Source organism: Trematomus bernacchii, unplaced genomic scaffold, assembly GCF_902827165.1.
Source record: "Trematomus bernacchii unplaced genomic scaffold, fTreBer1.1, whole genome shotgun sequence".
Classification (NCBI taxonomy): domain Eukaryota; kingdom Metazoa; phylum Chordata; class Actinopteri; order Perciformes; family Nototheniidae; genus Trematomus; species Trematomus bernacchii.
The window spans coordinates 16,882,857-16,903,133 of NW_022987564.1; the positions used below are offsets into that span (position 1 = coordinate 16,882,857).

General features: G+C 38.3%; 1 protein-coding gene across 2 annotated transcripts; it reads left to right on the top strand.

Moving 5' to 3' along the window:
- The first annotated feature begins 14,470 nt into the window (after window positions 1–14,470).
- On the top strand, window positions 14,471–19,314 carry LOC117478096 (C3a anaphylatoxin chemotactic receptor-like). 2 transcript variants are annotated; one of them, XM_034124991.1, is made up of 3 exons: window positions 14,471–14,555; window positions 17,234–17,414; window positions 17,659–19,314. In XM_034124991.1, exons 2-3 carry the CDS (start codon window positions 17,241–17,243, stop codon window positions 18,529–18,531), a joined length of 1,047 nt encoding a protein of 348 aa, XP_033980882.1. In that variant the 5' UTR covers window positions 14,471–14,555; window positions 17,234–17,240; the 3' UTR covers window positions 18,532–19,314. The 2 variants fall into 2 exon arrangements, with proteins under 2 accessions (XP_033980882.1, XP_033980881.1); XM_034124990.1 differs by lacking the exon at window positions 14,471–14,555 and adding an exon at window positions 14,954–15,051.
- Window positions 19,315–20,277: the final 963 nt, after the last annotated feature.

The window sequence follows — 20,277 nt, forward strand, 5'->3', positions numbered from 1 at the left end:
TTACTGGTCTGGGGGAAGCTCGCGAGTGTGTGTGTGTACGTGTGTGTGTGTTTGTGTAATTTTGCGTTTGTGTGTATTGTGTTTGTTTCCCGGGGAAAACACTCACGAGAAACACCGGCTGTTGTTGTGCCTGCTGTGACGTCAAGTTACTCAGTTCTCCGCTTGTAATTATGCCGTTACAAGCTTCAAAGTTGTATTTATCATCTGACTTTGCCGAAACAAGTTTAATATTCTGAAAGCCAAGACTTTGTTTAATTGAAATCAGATGAAAACAAACTGTGACCCTGCCGTGTTATCTATGATTACTATACGCCTTACATTCATAATTTCAGCGGAGGGAGGGGAAGCAGCGCTGCGGAACAGCAGAGTGGCGAGTGAGAGCTGTCATCTTCCCTTTACAAGCTTCAAAAATGTATTTATCGTGTGATTTTGGAAATAAAAGTTTCATATTCTGAAAGCCAACACTTTGTTTATTTAAAATCAAACAAAACACCCGAACCCCGAAAAAAAATTTTTTTACGCAAATCCACGTTTATTTTGAAATGAGCCGTTGCGACTTCCGACTGATTTCGATAGAGCGGGTCAATTTTTAGCCAGTATAAAGTCTACCATGTTCACTGTGTTAGCAGGTTAGCATGCTAACATGTGCTCAACAAACACAAAGTACAACTGAGGATAATCTGAATGGTTTTGGAGATATTTGAAAAAAATGTGTTCACTCATGGTGGCATTTCTGTAAAAAGTCACCAAAGTAAGTCCAATGCGAATTTTGAATGTCTGTTGGCCTACACATGTTGTGCTAATTCATTCAGCAGATGCTAAGGTAAGTGAAACATTTCAAGGGCACTAGAGAAAAAGTCAGGAGATCCCCATAGCCATTAATGTTCCTCCTCTAGCCATGGTGTATATCTGTACCAAACTTCATTAAAGGTAGGGTAGGTAAGTTTGAGAAACCGGCTCGAGATCGATAGAATTTGAAAATACACAACCGGAGAAAATCTGCCACTTCCTTATAAAGCCCCTCCTCCAACACACATGAACGCGCACATGACCAATGAGGGCACGAGATAAGTTTGTGCATAGATAGAAGGCTGACAGGCAGGTAGGCCATCCAGTTATTTTAGCCGGGCGGGCCCTACCTTTAAATGCAATAGATGAGATATTTGGGTGGAGTGGACCAAAAGACCAAAGCATTGTCACGCTGTTAAGATGGGTACAAAGTGGAGAAAGATAGACTTAAATGCAATCAAACTTGATTAGACCTGACCTGAGCAGTATGTCTTTTTCCCTTTTTGTGTACACTAGAAAGGTTTTAGCAAGGCTCCGAAACTGGAATGTAACAATGAAACAACTTCCCTTTGTGCCACTAGAAGGCAGCATAAGCATGAAAACCAGATGCTTCAAATTACAGACGCCAGAGTGCAGCATTTTTGTTTTATACACATATGCAACCCTTACTAATCTCTGCACTTATTTGTGAGCGCTATAATCAACATTATATTAATTGTCCCAAACAATAAAGCTTACACTCACCCTTACTATGATTTTAATTTAATCCAAATCCTAAAGACAAGTTGACCCCTCAAACAGCCCAATGAAGAAGTGACAACATGCCCTCAGGCTGATAGTCTAAAACTGTCATTGGTCCTTACAAAGATAGAGGTACAAGAGCCAACAAGCACTCAGACATACCACATGCAAACATATATGAACGAAAACATATGCACATGCCATGCAGTATATAAACTCCTTAATGTACTACCTAAACAATCGCATATCTTACATTTAAAAGGTGTGACACATGTTTAATGTACCCTAAACCTGTCTCCACACAAATAACTGCAGTCTTTCTTTTAAAGATGTGTTTAAAGGAAACATAAAATCCCACTTTTCTTGAATTTCTTTCCCACTAACTGATGAAGATACTTTTGTTGTGGCCTCTGTGCAACATCAGGAGATCATGAGCCCTGCCCTCAAGGAAAGGAGGAAGTGATTGATACAGATTGAAACATTTTGGAAGGCAGTGTAAGGAGGAAAAATAGGCATTTTTTTTATATTAAAATGTAAACAGTTAATTAACTACTGATGGGTGCTGTGATGCCCCTGGGTTCATCTAGATAGGGGCCGTTTCTCAATCACGAGGATGCTGGCTTGGTAGCACAGCCGAGCCGAGCATCTTGCTTCAGAAGCAAGGCAAGAATACTTCCTGCTATTCGGAAAACGAAGAGTGGAACAGGCTAGCAAGTGTGCAGGTGTGCGTCATATGAGAGGCCCCGCCTTACATCTTCCGCCACAGATTTGGGGAAATTGGTCCATGCGCAAAGCATTGTGGGGATTTTAAGGACGCGAAGTCTACCCATGTGCAGCCTCGAAATTTCCCCCAAACCAAGGACGCGGCCTCGGTGGAATTCCAAGTATGCTGGAGATTGGAACAGTCCTTCGGCGGCACTCGATGACGTAGCATCCTTGAAATATTGGCTTGGAAGCCAATATCCTCGCGATTGAGAAACGGCCAGGGTGTGGCTGTGCTGTCTTGATTACCTTCTTCTTCTTCTCTCATTTTTTGGCGGATTGCAAACAACTTAAAAGGTGCATACCGCCACCTATTGCACACAAGTATGAATCATCATATCATTCCATCTCTTTAACCTATGATCTAGGGCTGTATGAAAAACATTGTCCTTGTGTAAAGAAAATAGTGAAACAAAAATATGCTGAAAAACCATGGATCACTAAGGGAATATTAAATGCATGTAAAACGAAAAATGAATTATATAAAGACTTCTTAAAGAATAGATCAGTAGAGGCTGAACAAAAATACAAGACATGACATACAAAAACAAACTAACAAAGATAATACAATGTAGCAAAATGGATCATTACAACAAATGATTGGAGGGTAACAAAAATAACATTAAAAACACATGGAATGTATTAAATACCACTATTAAAAAAGGAAATGGAAAGGCACAATACCCAAACAGTTTTCTGTCAAAAAACGATACAGTATTTTATGACATGACCTCATGACCTTGCTGAAGAAGTACTTTGTCAATGTTGGTCCTTGTCTAGCTGGGGAAATTCCAAATACTGGTAGTAGTGAAGGTGTAGAAAGTAAAGATATATATGTGAAGGAAACTATATTCTTAAGAGGGACTGATGAAAATGAAATTATTGACACAGTTAAAAAACTTAAGAGTAAAAGGTCTACAGACCGTCATGATATTGACATGTATACAGTTAAAAACATTATTGAATGTATAGCCAAACCACTAACTCACATCTGTAATCAGTCAATACAAACCGGTGTATTTCCAAATAAAATGAAAACTGCTAAAGTCATACCAATACATAAATCTGGAGATAAACATGTACTGTCAAACTATAGACCAATTTCATTGCTCTCACAGTTTTCTAAAATACTGGAAAAAATCTACTATACAAGACTAAATGACTTCATCACCAAACATAACATACTCTATGAACAACAATATGGTTTTAGAGCAAACAGAAGCACATCATTTGCAGTTATATAATTTATGGAACACATTACTAAGGCAAAAGAAAAGAAAGAATATGCAATAGGGATATTTCTGGACCTTAAAAAAGCATTTGACACGGTTGACCATGAATTATTAATAAAAAAACTACAGAGATATGGCATTAGAGGTGTTGCACTATCAAGGCTATCCATCTACCTACATAACAGGGAACAGTACGTTGAACTACTAAGCCATAAATCACAACTACTGCAGGTTACATGTGGGGTGCCTCAGGGCTCAGTCTTGGGGCTATTACTATTTATTCTGTATATTAACAATATATGTGAAGTATCAAAAACTATTAAAACCATTCTTTTTGCAGACGACACAAGTCTACTCTGCTGTGGGGACAATTTAGAACAGCTATTGCTCACAATGGAAAAGGAACTGAGCAGGATGAAGATCTGGTTTGACCAAAATAAATTAACATTGAACGCAAGCAAAACCAAACTCATAATATTTGGGAATCGATCGACCAATACAGAGAAGAAACTCACTATAAATGGCGTCCAACTAGAAAGAGTATCGGAAATCAAATTCCTTGGAGTAATCATAGACAATAAATTAAGTTGGAAACCACATATAAGTTATATCAAAGCCAAAATATCCAAAATCAATAGCAATTCTGAATAAAGCCAAATACCTAATTAATCAAGCTTCCTTGTTTATGCTGTACTGCTCCTTCATACTTCCATACATGATGTATTGTGTGGAAGTTTGGGGGAACACATATAAAACAAATACACATCCTATCTTCATCCTGCAAAAAAGAGCCATACGAGTTATACATAAAACTTCGTACAGAGAACCAACAAATAAATTATTTATCAAACTAAAAACACTAAAACTACAAGACCTGGTTGACTATAAAACTATTCAAATTATGTTCAAAGCCGCAAATCAACAATTACCTCATAATATCCAGGGACTTTTCACACGGAGAGAAAGCATGCACATGTTGAGAGGAAACTGCATTTTCAAAAAACCACCCGTACGAACAAATGCCAAACTTCATTGCATCTCATCAAAAGGTGTTAGTCTGTGGAATAACTGTACGGATGCACTGAAATATTGTACGAGTCTATCTAAACTGAAAGTATTATTTAGGAGCCAAATCATTAATGGTTATGAACAAGACAAACATATCGCTGATGACGATGACCTAATATTTTATTTATAAGGGAAATGTATGCTCGAGGGGGTAGGACCAGAAACGTTTTTTTTAAGCTTCTTCTTGCCCCTGTTGAACATGACAGAGACTAATTGAGAATTATTGTTATTTATCTTTTTGTTTTCTTTTGTATTATTATTGATTTTTTTTGTACTTTGTTAGAATTATTATTATGAGTTAGAAGAAACAAGAAAGAAAATGATATATATATATATATATATATATATATATATATATATTATTATTGTTGTATGTTTTGTTCGTGGCATGTTCAATAAACTGACTAAAAAATAAATAAAAAATCTAATAAAAAAATTAAAAGATCAATAAAATCAACAAAAAACATGAAATAAATCAAACAAAAATAAAAATCTATGATCTTTCCTGACCTAATGTTAAATTATTTTTCCTACCCCAGTTTCACTCAAGAATGTAAACAGTGCCTTTCTGGTAGCTCTTACTCCCTCTCCTTTTGTTCCCAAAACACCAACCACACTCCATTCCCTCTCTGCCTCTAAAACTTTAGCCTTTAGTTTTTCTCTTTCCGCTTTATAGATGTCACAATGTAACAAGATATGTTCTACATCTTCTTTTACTCCACAGTCCCCTCACTGTCACTTTTCCCCATGATACACAGCGTACCATTCAAATGTATTCTGAGTCTAGCTATCGTGATTCCTCCCTTCTGTTTCTTTCTTTATAAATATGAATTGTAATTGTCTTTTGTACTTTGTGATAGTCTTTGCCTTTCTGGTCTTTCTCCCACCTTTTCTGCCAGATCTCCATCCCTTTCTTCTTAATTACTGCTTTTCCTTCTCCTTTACCAAGTTGAACTGGTTCTTGATTGCCTTGATTGTAGTAACTCAGGGCACCTGGGTCTGGTGCCCTGCAGCTATTTAAAGCCTCTGCTCCTCTCTGTCTTCCCTCTGCTTTCTCATACAGGCACCCGGTTCGGTTGAGTATGTTATTAGTTATTTCAGTTGTTTTACTTTGTGCACCTCAACACCCTCACACATGCCCCTTTCACACCGGCGCTTTTCCAGCTCCTGCTCGGAGCTGGAGCTGGAAAAGCGCCGGTTTTTCCTGTTCACACCGCAGCGGCGGCGCGTCATAGCTCCGGAATGCGGTTCACTTCCAGCTCCAAAAAATTGTCGGTCCAGAGGCAAGAGCTTCGGAGCTATGACGCGGCGTCGCTTACGTCTCTTACGTCGAGGCGTGCAGGAAACCTTACTTTGACCATCCGTTCGCTGTTATTGATCATTGTGGAGAGCAGGCAGACGTTTTGTTTGTTATTATAGCAGCTATCGGATGGAATTAATACATGGGCTGTACAGGTTGTCATGTCCGACTATCACAAGTAGAATCATAATCAAAAATACGCCGGTAAAATGTGCCTGTAGAAAACGGCTTAGCAAGTAGTCAGTTTAGCTTCGGTTGCTATGCTAACATCACCCATGTTATGCCAGAGAAACTTTCATAACAGCGTTGTGATGCCAAACAGCGTCAATTCAGACTGACACACATTCACTTAAGGGGAACTGGGGATATGTATCAGCTGCTTGTGTGACAGTCAGACAGTGAATACTTTAGAGCCGTGTGAGCTAACCCGGAGCTAACGGGAGAATAAACTCCCGTGGAAGAGCAGCCAGCACTGCAGCGGTCAGTAAATGCCGCTGAAACACATTAATAAACAATGAACCACGGCACTCTGGAGAAAAGTATAAGGTTGGAGAAGTCGTTATTTAATTTAATCTGGCTTCGTATGATTAAAAGCAACACGATCATCGACCCGACGCAGTCCCCGGCCCGTTGTTGTTGTGGGAGAAAATCAGCGACGTAAACTGTGACATGACGCAGCAGCGGCAGCTCTGGGCGATGTGAACAGAGCGGGAGCTGAAAAGGGAAACCGGAGCTGAACCAGAAAAGCTCTCGCTAGGAGCTAGAAAGGGAAAAGCGCTGGTGTGAAAGCCGCAACATACAGGTTCATGCAATCCTCACCCTGCAGTTACATTACTGATACCATTGACGTTCACACCTCATGCTTTACTTGTTTTGCACTTGATTAATTTGGCTAATTTGAACCACTTGCTTTAATAAACATCTTTTGTTAAACCGTTGATATGGTGTGTCTCCTCTTTGTTGTGGCCTTTTGAGCCAGGTCATAAGGTGCAGTTATTTTTGACGAGGCTAAATAAAGCCTACAATTGTGATTTGTGCCGATGTGTACTTTAGTGTTTATTATTTATTTATTTTTATAAAACAGAAAATGTATTTTATCTGCCATAAACAGCATTGAAATAATTTGTATTATTACACTTGTAGTATGATAGGTCCGTGCGCAAAGCATTGTGGGGATTTTAAGACCGTGGAGTCTACTCATGTGCTACTACTATATATCTACTCGATATTTCTCCAAACGGAGTACGCCGGGCTCGGTAGATTTCCAAGTATGCTGGAGATTGGAACAGTACTTCGGCGGCACTCGATGACGTAGTATGCTTGAAATAGTGGTTCTGCAGCAGCTTTACTCGCGATTGAGAAACACCCACAGTGTGTGTGGGTGTGTGGGTGTGTGTGTGGAGTGACTGGCAGAGAAGAAGTCACACCACAAGACATACATGGCGATGAGAGAAAAAGAGGAAGGTTTGTGTATGAGGGGCCGTACAGGCCGTAATTCATACTGGTCCTCTCACGCACATACATTCTCCTTTTACATACATATATTTTCACTCTTACACACATATATTCTCCTTTTACATACATTTTCACTCTCACACACATATATATTTACACTCACACATTCATACATTCTGCTCTCATATTATCATATTTTAATGCACACATTCATACATTGTCACTCACACATTTATAAGTCTTTCACTCACACATTTTTACATTTTGTTCTCATATTCATATATTTTAATGCTCATATTTATACATTTTGCTCTCATGCACATTCATTCAATGTTTACATTTAATATTATAAATAATATATGCATGTATGAAGACAATATATGTATGCAAGAGAAGAATGTATGTATGTGTGAGAGAAAGTATAGTGGAAACGGAAGGAGTATGGTTGAAACGGAAGGCAGGTCATCATCGCGCTGTGATTGCCTCAGAAGGTCGAGCGGGGCGGGCTCATGTTCAGAACTTCTGATTCAAATCAACATGATGGAGGGAGATGAATCCGTGTATCTACGGACCATTTGTTTTTCTTTATTAAACAAGTAAACGGAAGAGTGTCTGCGAGGCGTTTTTGCTTTTTGTCTTTTACCTTACTAAATGGTCTAATGGTCATTGGAGCGAGGGGGGGCCGCGAAACTCGCGGAAGTGATTTCAAAACAAAAGCACTCGTTTGCTTGGAACGTTGATAATATTATATACAAGGGGAAACGAGATGAATTTAGCGATCACAACGAAAACGACCAAGACACACATTGAGCCCAGAAAATGAATGTTATTAAAGACTGTAATGTAAATATAATAAGCCTATGTCTAAAATGGACAACATTGTTAGGAGATTTAAACTATACAGCGATTCTGCACTGCGGTCACTCAGCCGTCTCTCCACTTTGTTTTTTCAAATCAGCTGCTCTTCATTTTTTTTTTACAAATATTTTTTACCACAAGTTCTTAATAAAACTGACACTGTTGGACTCAGTATTAGTTTGACTGCTACCAACAATACATTGAAGTACTTTTACTGTGTCTTATTTGAGAAATACTCTGTCAAAGTCCCCTCCTGAGAACAAAAGCAAGCCACTTCTGCTAAGTTTGATGAGGGAATTATTTTTTGTTGCCATTAGTTCTTTGTGAGATTGATCCTGTTGGACTCAGTACTACTGAAACCCCCACAAGTACTATGAAGTACTTTTACTGTGTAGTTACTTTATAAACTCTGAATCTTGTGGTGCTTGAAGAAATACAGACTGGTTAAGCCAGCCAGGTTATATAGGCTATGCCCTTTTTTGCAATATTTATTAAAATGTCACTAGTTATTTAAACAAACCACTATCTGAGGATAATACAAGCAACCATAAAAAACCCTTTATCTCGAGAGCAATTGAAGCCAATGAAGAATTTATACTTCCACAAATCTTTTCATCTGCTGTATTAATAAAGTTGCCACGTGTTTTCAAATTCAAGTTAAGGCACTATCTGTGCAGAACATGAACCTTTTAACTGCCAGACCAAGAAAAAAGCTATGGAACAATTATTTGTTTGCATTTTTGTATCAAATGGGCTACAACTAACCACAAACACATTTCTTTTTTTTGACTGACCACACAGTTTTGTTTTTTTGAGGCTCTACCAACTGGTCGAGCTGGCCTTCTATGGTAAAAGTGCATTTTCAACAATCATCATACAGTATAGTATTTGTATGCATCAAACTCAAATAAAACACAAACTCAAATAAAACAAATTATTTTATGGAAAAGGAGCAATATATAGATATATTCATAAAAGATAATCAATTATAATTGTAAAAAAAGGAAAAAAGTAATGTTAAGTGTTTTTCATAATAAAAAAAAGACTTGCTCATCTTACTGTAGATGCTGAATTGGCCTAACAAGAAACCACTGGCCTAACAGCAAATGTGTATATCCTGTGTTGGCCTAACTTGCTCATCTGTGTGCAACTTCGGGCTGAATGCCATGCATTAAAGCTGCTTTATGAATTATTATCACTCTTTCACTCTGAGACTCATAAGGCAGTACTAGATTTAGTAATATTACCATGAATCTAGCTATTTATTTACCATATATTCAGTGGCGGCGCCAGAGCATTTTTGTTGGGTAATCTATGGTAGGGCTAACCCATACAGTGGTGGTGCTCAAGTCAGTATTTGCAATGTAATTACATACACGCTATATTACCCCCCTTGACAGTGAAACGCCACGCGTGAGGTTTAGATTATTTCCCTGTCTCAATCAAAATGGAACTGTATGAAATAAAACGGCACATTTGTCTTGTAGTAAATAAAAAGGGATCACTGTGAACGTGACGTATGATAGTACACGTTGAAGATCCAATGGGGATACTGAATGGCGGTTTCGATTGATCTCAATCAATAAGGCATGACGCAGATCCAACGTTTCGTTGCTCTGGCTGTAGGTCTATTCAAATTGCATTCGGAGGCATTTTGATCTGACCGCGGCCGCGCTGATATTATAACGCCAGAGAATTTCCACACCTTTAGTGTATAAAACTCCCCCACTACTTAGACTATTCCTTGCACCCCTCTTATAGCATAAGCCCGAATGGTCTCAACCATATTGCATCAGTAAGGTGCACTTGTTGTTACAGCAGGATCAGTTTGTGTGCTGTGGACACGACCCGTATATTTTCGCAATCCGTGTTCTCAACATTTAGCATTTCGCTTATTATTTAATTGAATTTGCATCACTTTTCATGGTGGGGCTATGGTGGGGCTAAGCCATTTCTTGGTATGGCTGTAGCCTACCCCAGCCATACCCTGGCGCCGCCACTGCATATATTATTGGAAAACATCTCTGAAACTGAAAAAGTCATATTGCTAGTTTACCATAAAAGGCCAAATCGACCGGTTGGTTGAGCATATTTTCAAAAAAATAATTACACCCTTGTTAAAACTTTTTTTGTGCATCAAGTTATCTAATTATGTTCAGTCAGTGCTCTGACACTAAAATATGTCAAAATTGATATGGTTACCTTACAAAAGTTGACCAAAAAGAGTGATTTCGTCAGCAGTGATTTTTAGCATTGCCAACTTTCTCAGTGGAAGCTAGCTGAAGGGCTTTCTATTCGAACCACAGTGACATCTAGAGGTTTAAATAGCGGGCAAAAATGGGTTGATTGCCATGGATGTAGTGTTTGATATAGTTTACGTTCAATTTCAACTATTTTAGGCAGAAAAACGTCTATTGACTAAACGCTTTTTATTAATTTACTATTTAGAAAGGTTTTTGTGAGAAATCATTTCAAAAGTAAAACATTTTTTCCTTTTGTATTTAAATTTGAAATGTTTGCACCAAACATTATTAATTTATACATTTTTATCAATAGTTTAAAATTATGAATCCATTTATTTTATTGTATTTCCTTGAAGCTGGGGAAGATATCCAGCATGTAGTTCAACATGCAAATGTTCTATACAAGTAAGTATAAGTATAATGGAAAAGTAAATAAAATACGCTTCATAGGAGGATGTGGAATTATTTTCTCTCACCTTGTAAGTACACAATCAAACAATCTATAATTTAGCTCTGGCCTTCACTCACAAAAAAACACTTTGTTGAATTGGACACATTTTTCGAAGCTCTATTGACTGACATGCAATGACTGGGACTGATGGAAGAATCTGCGAGGAATTAACTAGGAGCAGAGAAATAATCATATTTTAAAAGACAGCAGCTTCATAAGAGGCCAACAAGAGTCACAAGGGTTTGTCACTTTGCTGAAGGATAGACCAGCTATCCAGGCCAGACTCTAAAGACTTTGCATGGTGTAAAATGCTGCTGCTGCAGTACTAGTGCTGATATCATGTCTACCATCCTCTTAAAATACTCTGTCCAACAATATAAGTCTCATGAAGAAAGGTGTTTTAACGCTTATTCAAAATAGTAGAGAAACATGCCTTCTAGTACTCAGGAGGGGACATTGACAGAGGATTACTCAAAAAGTACACAGTAAAAGTACTACTCACGAAGAACTAATGGCAAAAAATTGCATTTTTCCCCTCATCAAACTTAGCAGAAGTGGCTTGATTTTGTTCTCAGGAGGGGACTTTGACAGAGGATTTCAACAACAACACTACTGAGTCCAGCAGTATCAATATCATTAAGAACTAATGTAAAAATTGTCTTTTTATCACTCATCAAAGATAGCGGAAAAACATGCAGTGTACTCAGGAGGGGACTTTGACAGAGGATTACTAAAAAAGTACACAGTAAAAGTAATTCATTTTATTGTTGGTAGCAGTCAAACTAATGCAGAGTCCAACAGTGTCAGTTTTATTAAGAACTTGCGGTAAAATGAAGAGCAGCTGATTTGAAAAAACAAAGTGGAGAGACGGCTGAGTGACCGCAGTGCAGAATCGCTGTATAGTTTAAATCTCCTAACAATGTTGTCCATTTTAGACATAGACTTATTATATTTACATTACAGTCTTTAATAACATTCATTTTCTGGGCCGTTTTCGTTGTGATCGCTAAATTCAACTCGTTTCCCCTTGTTTATAATATTATCAACGTTCCAAGCAAACGAGTGCTTTTGTTTTGAAATCACTTCCGCGAGTTTCGCGGCCCCCCTTCGCTCCAATGACCATTAGACCATTTAGTAAGGTAAAAAACTAAAAGCAAAAACGCCTCGCAGACACTCTTCCGTTTACTTGTTTAATAAAGAAAAACAAATGGTCCGTAGATACACGGATTCATCTCCCTCCATCATGTTGATTTGAATCAGAAGTTCTGAACATGAGCCCGCCCCGCTCAACCTTCTGAGCCAATCACAGCGCGATGATGACCTGCCTTCCATTTCAACCATACTCCTTCCGTTTCCACTATACTTTCTCTCACACATACATGCATTCTTCTCTTGCATACATATATTCTCTTCATACATACATGCATACATTCTTCTCTTGCATACATATATTGTCTTCATACATGCATATATTATTTATAATATTAAATGTAAACATTGAATGAATGTGCATGAGAGCAAAATGTATAAATATGAGCATTAAAATATATGAATATGAGAACAAAATGTAAAAATGTGTGAGTGAAAGACTTATAAATGTGTGAGTGACAATGTATGAATGTGTGCATTAAAATATGATAATATGAGAGCAGAATGTATGAATGTGTGAGTGTAAATATATATGTGTGTGAGAGTGAAAATATATGTATGTAAAAGGAGAATGTATGTGCGTGAGAGGACCAGTATGAATTACGGCCTGTACGGCCCCTCATACGATGATGACCTGCCTTCCGTTTCAACCATACTCCTTCCGTTTCCACTATACTTTCTCTCACACATACATGCATTCTTCTCTTGCATACATATATTGTCTTCATACATACATACATTCTTCTCTTGCATACATATATTGTCTTCATACATGCATATATTATTTATAATATTAAATGTAAACATTGAATGAATGTGCATGAGAGCAAAATGTATAAATATGAGCATTAAAATATATGAATATGAGAACAAAATGTAAAAATGTGTGAGTGAAAAATGTATAAATGTGTGAGTGACAATGTATGAATGTGTGCATTGAAATATGATAATATGACAGCAGAATGTATGAATGTGTGAGTGTAAATATATACGTGTGTGAGAGTGAAAATGTATGTATGTAAAAGGAGAATATATGTGCGTGACAGGACCAGTATGAATTACGGCCTGTACGGCCCCTTATACGATGATGACCTGCCTTCCGTTTCAACCATACTCCTTCCGTTTCCACTATACTTTCTCTCACACATACATGCATTCTTCTCTTGCATACATATATTGTCTTCATACATACATACATTCTTCTCTTGCATACATATATTGTCTTCATACATGCATATATTATTTATAATATTAAATGTAAACATTGAATGAATGTGCATGAGAGCAAAATGTATAAATATGAGCATTAAAATATATGAATATGAGAACAAAATGTAAAAATGTGTGAGTGAAAAATGTATAAATGTGTGAGTGACAATGTATGAATGTGTGCATTGAAATATGATAATATGACAGCAGAATGTATGAATGTGTGAGTGTAAATATATACGTGTGTGAGAGTGAAAATGTATGTATGTAAAAGGAGAATATATGTGCGTGACAGGACCAGTATGAATTACGGCCTGTACGGCCCCTCATAACCTTCTGAGGCAATCACAGCGCGATGATGACCTGCCTTCCGTTTCAACCATACTCCTTCCGTTTCCACCATACTCCTTCCGTTTCCACTATACTTTCTCTCACACATACATGCATTCTTCTCTTGCATACATATATTCTCTTCATACATACATACATTCTTCTCTTGCATACATATATTGTCTTCATACATGCATATATTATTTATAATATTAAATGTAAACATTGAATGAATGTGCATGAGAGCAAAATGTATAAATATGAGCATTAAAATATATGAATATGAGAACAAAATGTAAAAATGTGTGAGTGAAAGACTTATAAATGTGTGAGTGACAATGTATGAATGTGTGCATTAAAATATGATAATATGAGAGCAGAATGTATGAATGTGTGAATGTAAATATATACGTGTGTGAGAGTGAAAATGTATGTATGTAAAAGGAGAATGTATGTGTGTAAGAGTGAAAATGTATGTATGTAAAAGGAGAATGTATGTGTGTAAGAGTGAAAATGTATGTATGTAAAAGGAGAATGTATGTGTGTAAGAGTGAAAATGTATGTATGTAAAAGGAGAATGTATGTGTGTAAGAGTGAAAATGTATGTATGTAAAAGGAGAATATATGTGTGTAAGAGTGAAAATATATGTATGTAAAAGGAGAATGTACACGTGTAAGAGTGAAAATGTATGTATGTAAAAGGAGAATATATGTGTGTAAGAGTGAAAATATATGTATGTAAAAGGAGAATGTATGTGCGTGAGAGGACTAGTATGAATTACGGCCTGTACGGCCCCTCATACAAACACATGTCCACATTTAGGCAATAAAACCCCTTAAAGAAACAGTGGAACAGTGCATAAACACACACACATACAGCTCATGAAGACGCATCCTCACTTCTGCCTCTGACCACAGACACTGAAGCAGCTGACCTCATCGCTGTGATACCAGTTTAACACTTGCAGGTAGGAAATACATTTTCTAAGTCTGATTCAACAGATGAGATTTGTTAAACATCGGTAAAAATATCAAACACTTTTGTCGCCAGATAGTTAAACATTTGTGTTTTTCTTAAATTAAACAGGGGCTGTGCGCAAAGAACAAAAACCGTATCTATGAAAAGAGAGGTGTTGTAAACAGGGTAGCAGATTGCATTTTCCGTCCTTGGGCACTCCTCAATCTCGTTCCACTTTTAGTTTTCTTATCTGTTTCCCCAAGAAGTCAAAGTAATTCTGTTCGTTACATGCGCTCTTTGGTTATTCATATGAGGCAACATGGTGATGACATGTTTTTCTTTTTTTTCTTTCTTCTAAGCTTAAAGGAAGTTCTATAGTTGCTGCACTTATCTTGTTTCCCCTTTGAGGGCAGCCGTTTCCTTCTGTAATCTACAGAAACACACTTAACTTCTCAACTGGATTGTTTTTATTTTATTTTGAAGCTCAACTGCATTTGCTCCCATTGGTAAGGATACTTTTGATATATGAAATGTTATCTGCTTGTCCTCAGCCTCATTGAACCAAATATCTGGTTGGCCTTCTCTGCCATCTTTGATTTCTCACAACATGTTACTGTGGTATCTTGCTAGTTATATCAACAACTATTTGATGTCTTCATGCCAGATGTCACTGTGTGTATCATATGATCTGTTGCATTCCCAATGTGCGGCAACAGACAGTGTGAACCGACAGATGCTAATTCATGGATGTTTGATACTTAACTGGTAAACACTTTTATTTTCCCCCAAAACAGTCCATGGAGCCTTCTTAACCTGATGACCTCTAAGTGTTACTTGATTTATTTGTATTATTCAGCGAGGCTGGCATTTTTTTCATGGATGTGAAAATTGTGGGCATAGTCTTGACAAACTTAGATACAAGCATAAATGTTGCATATTTGTCTTTTAACCTTATAATGAAAGGTTGATTTTGTTTTAAATGTCAATACATTTAAGAATGAGAATAAAATAAATCCTAGCTACACAAAAGGCTTCTTGTCCATATTGACTTTTTAAGTCCAGTTTAAACGTGAGCCAAATACTTTATACTACATTTAAATACAATTAAACATTAACTAGATACAATCTATACATACAAAGCTATAGTCTGAGAGTATTCAGACACAAAACTCTGATGTCATGCCATGAGTTGTTGATGAGATTTTTAATTGCCACCCTTGTTTAGAATCAGCAATTATGTAAAAGGTCTCTTAGTTGTCCCTTTTAGCAGTTAATGTGACACGGATCATTGAATTATAGCTAAAGGAAATACATTGCCGAATATTTCTCACCTACCCACAAATGTATTTGAAGGCAGCACATTCTCAGACACTGTAGCACAATGACTCAGCTGGTACATCTGACGTGTCAACAAACACGGTTCATTCACAAACCGATATTTATTTATAACATCTGATAATGTCTATTTTTGTGGCATCATATGAAAATAAAGGCTTGTGATCAGAAAAGTTGACTGAAAGATGTTTTTCTTGCACGTCTTCTTCTTGTTTGAAGTTTTTAGCATGAAAGCAAACGAGGAAGTAATCTAAAACCACAGCGTTCACACCGACCCTGTGTTGTGCGGCTAAAGCGAACCCTTTTTACCCCCTTTGGTTTCAGTTTGTTTCGGTAACTATTATCCTATTTGTGCTTATGGCGCATTTCCACTGCAGGGCCTCGCACGGCTTAGTACGGTATAGTTAGGCCTTGGTAGGCCAGATCACTTTATGCTGCGTTTCCATTACTGTTTAGGAACTGGGGTAGTATCTATAGTAACGCAGTGTAGGCGGAGCCGTGACGTCATCTTCAATGTGAAACACAAAACCAACATCAGCCGTTAGCTGTTAGCCCTCAGAACTCACAGCTCCTCATATCTGTTCAGAAACTAGACAAAAGTTAAACAAGTACAAACCACAGACTGTCTGTGTCATGGCGAGTACAGTCGCTGGTTTATTTATGTCTGTATAGGCCGTTGTTGTGAGTGTGGACGGTCGGAGCATATACAACGTTAACTTAGCCAATCTCCATTCAGAAAACACGCATTTTAAAAGGTTTTTCGCCTGCCGTCTGTCTGCAGACTTGTCAAAGCATTAATTCATGGTTTTCACTAACCGGTATCAGCATGTTGTTACTTCGGCATCATTTTGAAACGTGTATTACAATTAAATCATGGTAAAATATGTTCATTTTGTTGTAGTTGCCAGCGATTCTCTCACTAGTTTAGCATACTCAGATGGGTTGTTGGCCTGGAAAGAACCTCGATTTTGGAGAGCCAGAACAACTGTGAAAAAGTACCCGCTAGCCGGAACTACGCCTAGTGGAAATGCAACCAAAAACGGGCCGGGCACGGCACGGAAATGCGCCATTAGTGCAGTCTAATACCAGAGTGTACTGCATGATACAGCCCAGCTGTGCTGTGATTGGCTAGTACACATTAGTTTATTTTCAGTAACCAGTTTAGCTAGCTAACTAGCCAAAGGCTTGTGAAATACAAGAACTTAAATGGGCCCTATTATGCTTTTTGGGGTTTTCCCTTTCCTGTAGTGTGTCATAGGTTTTTGTGCATGTAAATGGTCCACAAAGGCTAAAATCCCAAAGTTCCCTCCAGAGTTTCTAATATTTTGACTGTGTTGTATTCTCTTTTTCCAGCCACACAATGTCTCTCAATGCCTCCTTTCCACTCCTTAAGCCTTCCAAGAATGACCAGGCATCGATTAAGGACGCTGAAGCCATCATGAAAAACGTCTCCATGGTCCTCTACGCTCTGATTGTCTTCCTTGGCATCCCAGGGAACTCCATGGTGATCTGGGTGGTTAGATTCAAGCTCAAGGTGGATTCAAAGAGTATTACGAGTTACAAATGTATAAAAATGAAATATTTTCCTGAAGCTGATTGTCCTATTCTTGTGTCTGCTAAGGATCAGCTCAGTGTAAACAAGAATTACAAACTAACTTTTAACATGTCTATCTACATTTAAGTATGAGCATAATACAAAACAATATCCAAGCAGTTCATCTGTTTTCCTCTTTATTGACTTTTATTATTGCTTTGCTTCTGTTTTTCCTCCTCCTCAGCGAAATGTAACCAACGTTTGGCTGTTGAATCTGGCGATAGCGGACTTGATCTTCTGCATCACACGAATCTTCTCCCTCACCAAGAACCTCTTCTTCGACCACTGGCCATTCGGCACCTTCATCTGCAAGTTCAACGGCTTCTTCAAGTACGCCAACATGTTCTGCTCCGTCTTCCTGTTGGCTGTGATCAGTCTGGACCGAGCCCTCTGCGTCTGGCATCCCGTCCTCACCAAGCGCCGTCGCACCATATGGGCCGCCAGGGTGGTGGCTTTCTGCGTCTGGTGCTCAGCGATTATCTTTAGCACTCCATACTTTGTCTACCGCAAAGTCTACCTGGGGAAGAACAACCTGAGCAAGTGCTCTTTGGAGGTGAAGGAGGGGAACACCATTGCTAAACCAATTCTCTACTCAATCCGCTTCCTCTGTGGCTTCATGATGCCTTTCCTGGTCATCCTTATCTGTTACATCCTTGCCGCAATTGGTATCCGTCGAACCCGCCTCACAGGGAAGTCCCGCCCCCTGCGCATATTAGCATCATTAGTTGTTGCCTTCTTCCTCTGCTGGGCGCCATACCACTGCCTCCTGCTGGTGAAGATGGTGGACAGTAAGAACGCGGTGGTGAAAATCTGGCACCCTGTGGCAAAGGGCGTCGGCTACTTTAACAGCTGTGTGAACCCGCTGATGTACTTCTGCATTGGGCTGGCAGTGAGGGGGCGGTTCAGGCAGAGTCTGGCGGGGGTGTACAAGAGAGCTCTGGCGGACGATGGGGAGGGACAGGTGACCCAATCCCACGACCAATCTCTGGATGACAGCAGCGGGTCAAAGCACAGTACTGCCATAGTGGCAGGAAGCAGTCTCACAACCCCCCTCTAGAGTTAACACAAATGACACATATTGACATATGACAAAACATAGCAGAAACAAAAAGACAGTCATCTGTTATGTTTTTACTGTATGTCTTTTATAAGAGATTCTACTGAAAGATTCTGTTCCGTAAAGGAACTCATTAACACCAACATCCCCGGTTGTCATAAATGCTGTATAGCTATATTTTTTTAACAGGGCATTCTTTTTGAAAATATCCACCAAGAAAGTCTAATCTACTGTTTATTGTATGTTCATATGTATAGAAGTATTCTATAGTACTTGATCTTGCAGACCATGAAAGTTGTATTAAGTGCCACAGCGATATATTAGAAGGTAAAAAGGTTGGTTATAGTAAAAGGAGTAGTGTAACGTTTTTAACTGACTTTCTCTGTATTTGTATATATATTGGTCAAAGCAATCCTATGTCTAATTTGAAGACCTCATGATGAAGGGAATCATTGGATAGATGTTGATATACTGAGATTGGATTCACAATTTCCTGTAAACTGTGTTGTGATGTTTGTTATTTAAGTCACAGATGAAAAGTGGAACTGTGGTAAGTCTGGAGGAATAGGAAAGACGAGAGGGGGAAGTGAGACTATTCAAAGGAAAGCCAGTTATAACTTGACACTATCCTTTAGTGAGGGGTCACACTGCAGGAAAGATGAAATGAAACTGTACATTAAATCCACTTGAAAACTAGAAGAGCTAGAGTGCAGAGGCCTGTACTACGAAGCTGGTTCAACCTAACCTGGATATGTTGGAGTTAGCCGGTTGGCCTAAGCCAAAACATACGCGCTGGCGCTAAGCTGTACTACGACGCTGGTTATCAAGTGGATCGCTCAAGCCAGCCGTGTCCTATCTAGTTAGGTGCGCGTTCACATGAAAGGGGTGGTATTTGGAGCATTCGACCAATCTCAAACACGGACAAGCTTACTGACAGCGCAGCGTCATACTTCCTGAATGAAAAGTGAACTTTAATATTAGTCAAATATGAAGAAGTTAAACTTTAAACATCCATGACTTAAACACTTTATCCAGGATAAAAGCCACATAGCTGCACCTGCAAGGTGAATACAGCTGGTAAAAGAAAAAGTGTTTGAATGCGTACATTAACAGGTTTATGAAATCACTGCCCCGTCCAAGACACGAGTGGATCTGACTTTAATTAGGAGAATTTGACTCGAGTGTTTCGTCAACTTAATGTGTTGCTTAAAATAATACTTCTGCATACAGTATGTGACACTGTGAGTGTTGCACGGCCAGATACGGCTCAAGAAGCTGACTCAAATAAGGAAATATATGATACATTATGATGTGATATGATATGAATGATAATGGGACACATCCATGGGCGTAGGAAGCATCCTGAATGTGGGGGGGACATTTTTAACGGGGGGTGTTGGGGCGAAAAAAAATATAGATTTCCTGTATTCTGGTGCATTTTAACAGGTGGTTTGATACTTTTATGTGGCTATACTAGCATGAGGAAAATGATGGGTACATTTTGTAATTTCATCCAGTAGTAAAGAAAGGAAACATATTTGATTATTAATTCAGAGCCGTCTTTGAATTAATAAAAAGCAGTTTAAATGCCCATTTTTTTGTACATTTATATACAACAATAAATATTTGTGAGTGCATTGAGAGATATTGTTGTGGAGAGTCATTTATATATAAATCGCAAAATACATTTGTGAATCCTTCTGTGAGCATTTATTAATATTGAGACTGATCTGACTCCATATGGAT

Bases quoted from the DNA above. Each gene is read 5' to 3' on its own strand.
- LOC117478096 (XM_034124991.1), top strand. From the start codon at position 17,241: ATGTCTCTCAATGCCTCCTTTCCACTCCTTAAGCCTTCCAAGAATGAC. The intron at 17,415-17,658 runs GTGGATTCAAAG...CCTCCTCCTCAG, and splicing joins TGGTTAGATTCAAGCTCAAG to CGAAATGTAACCAACGTTTG.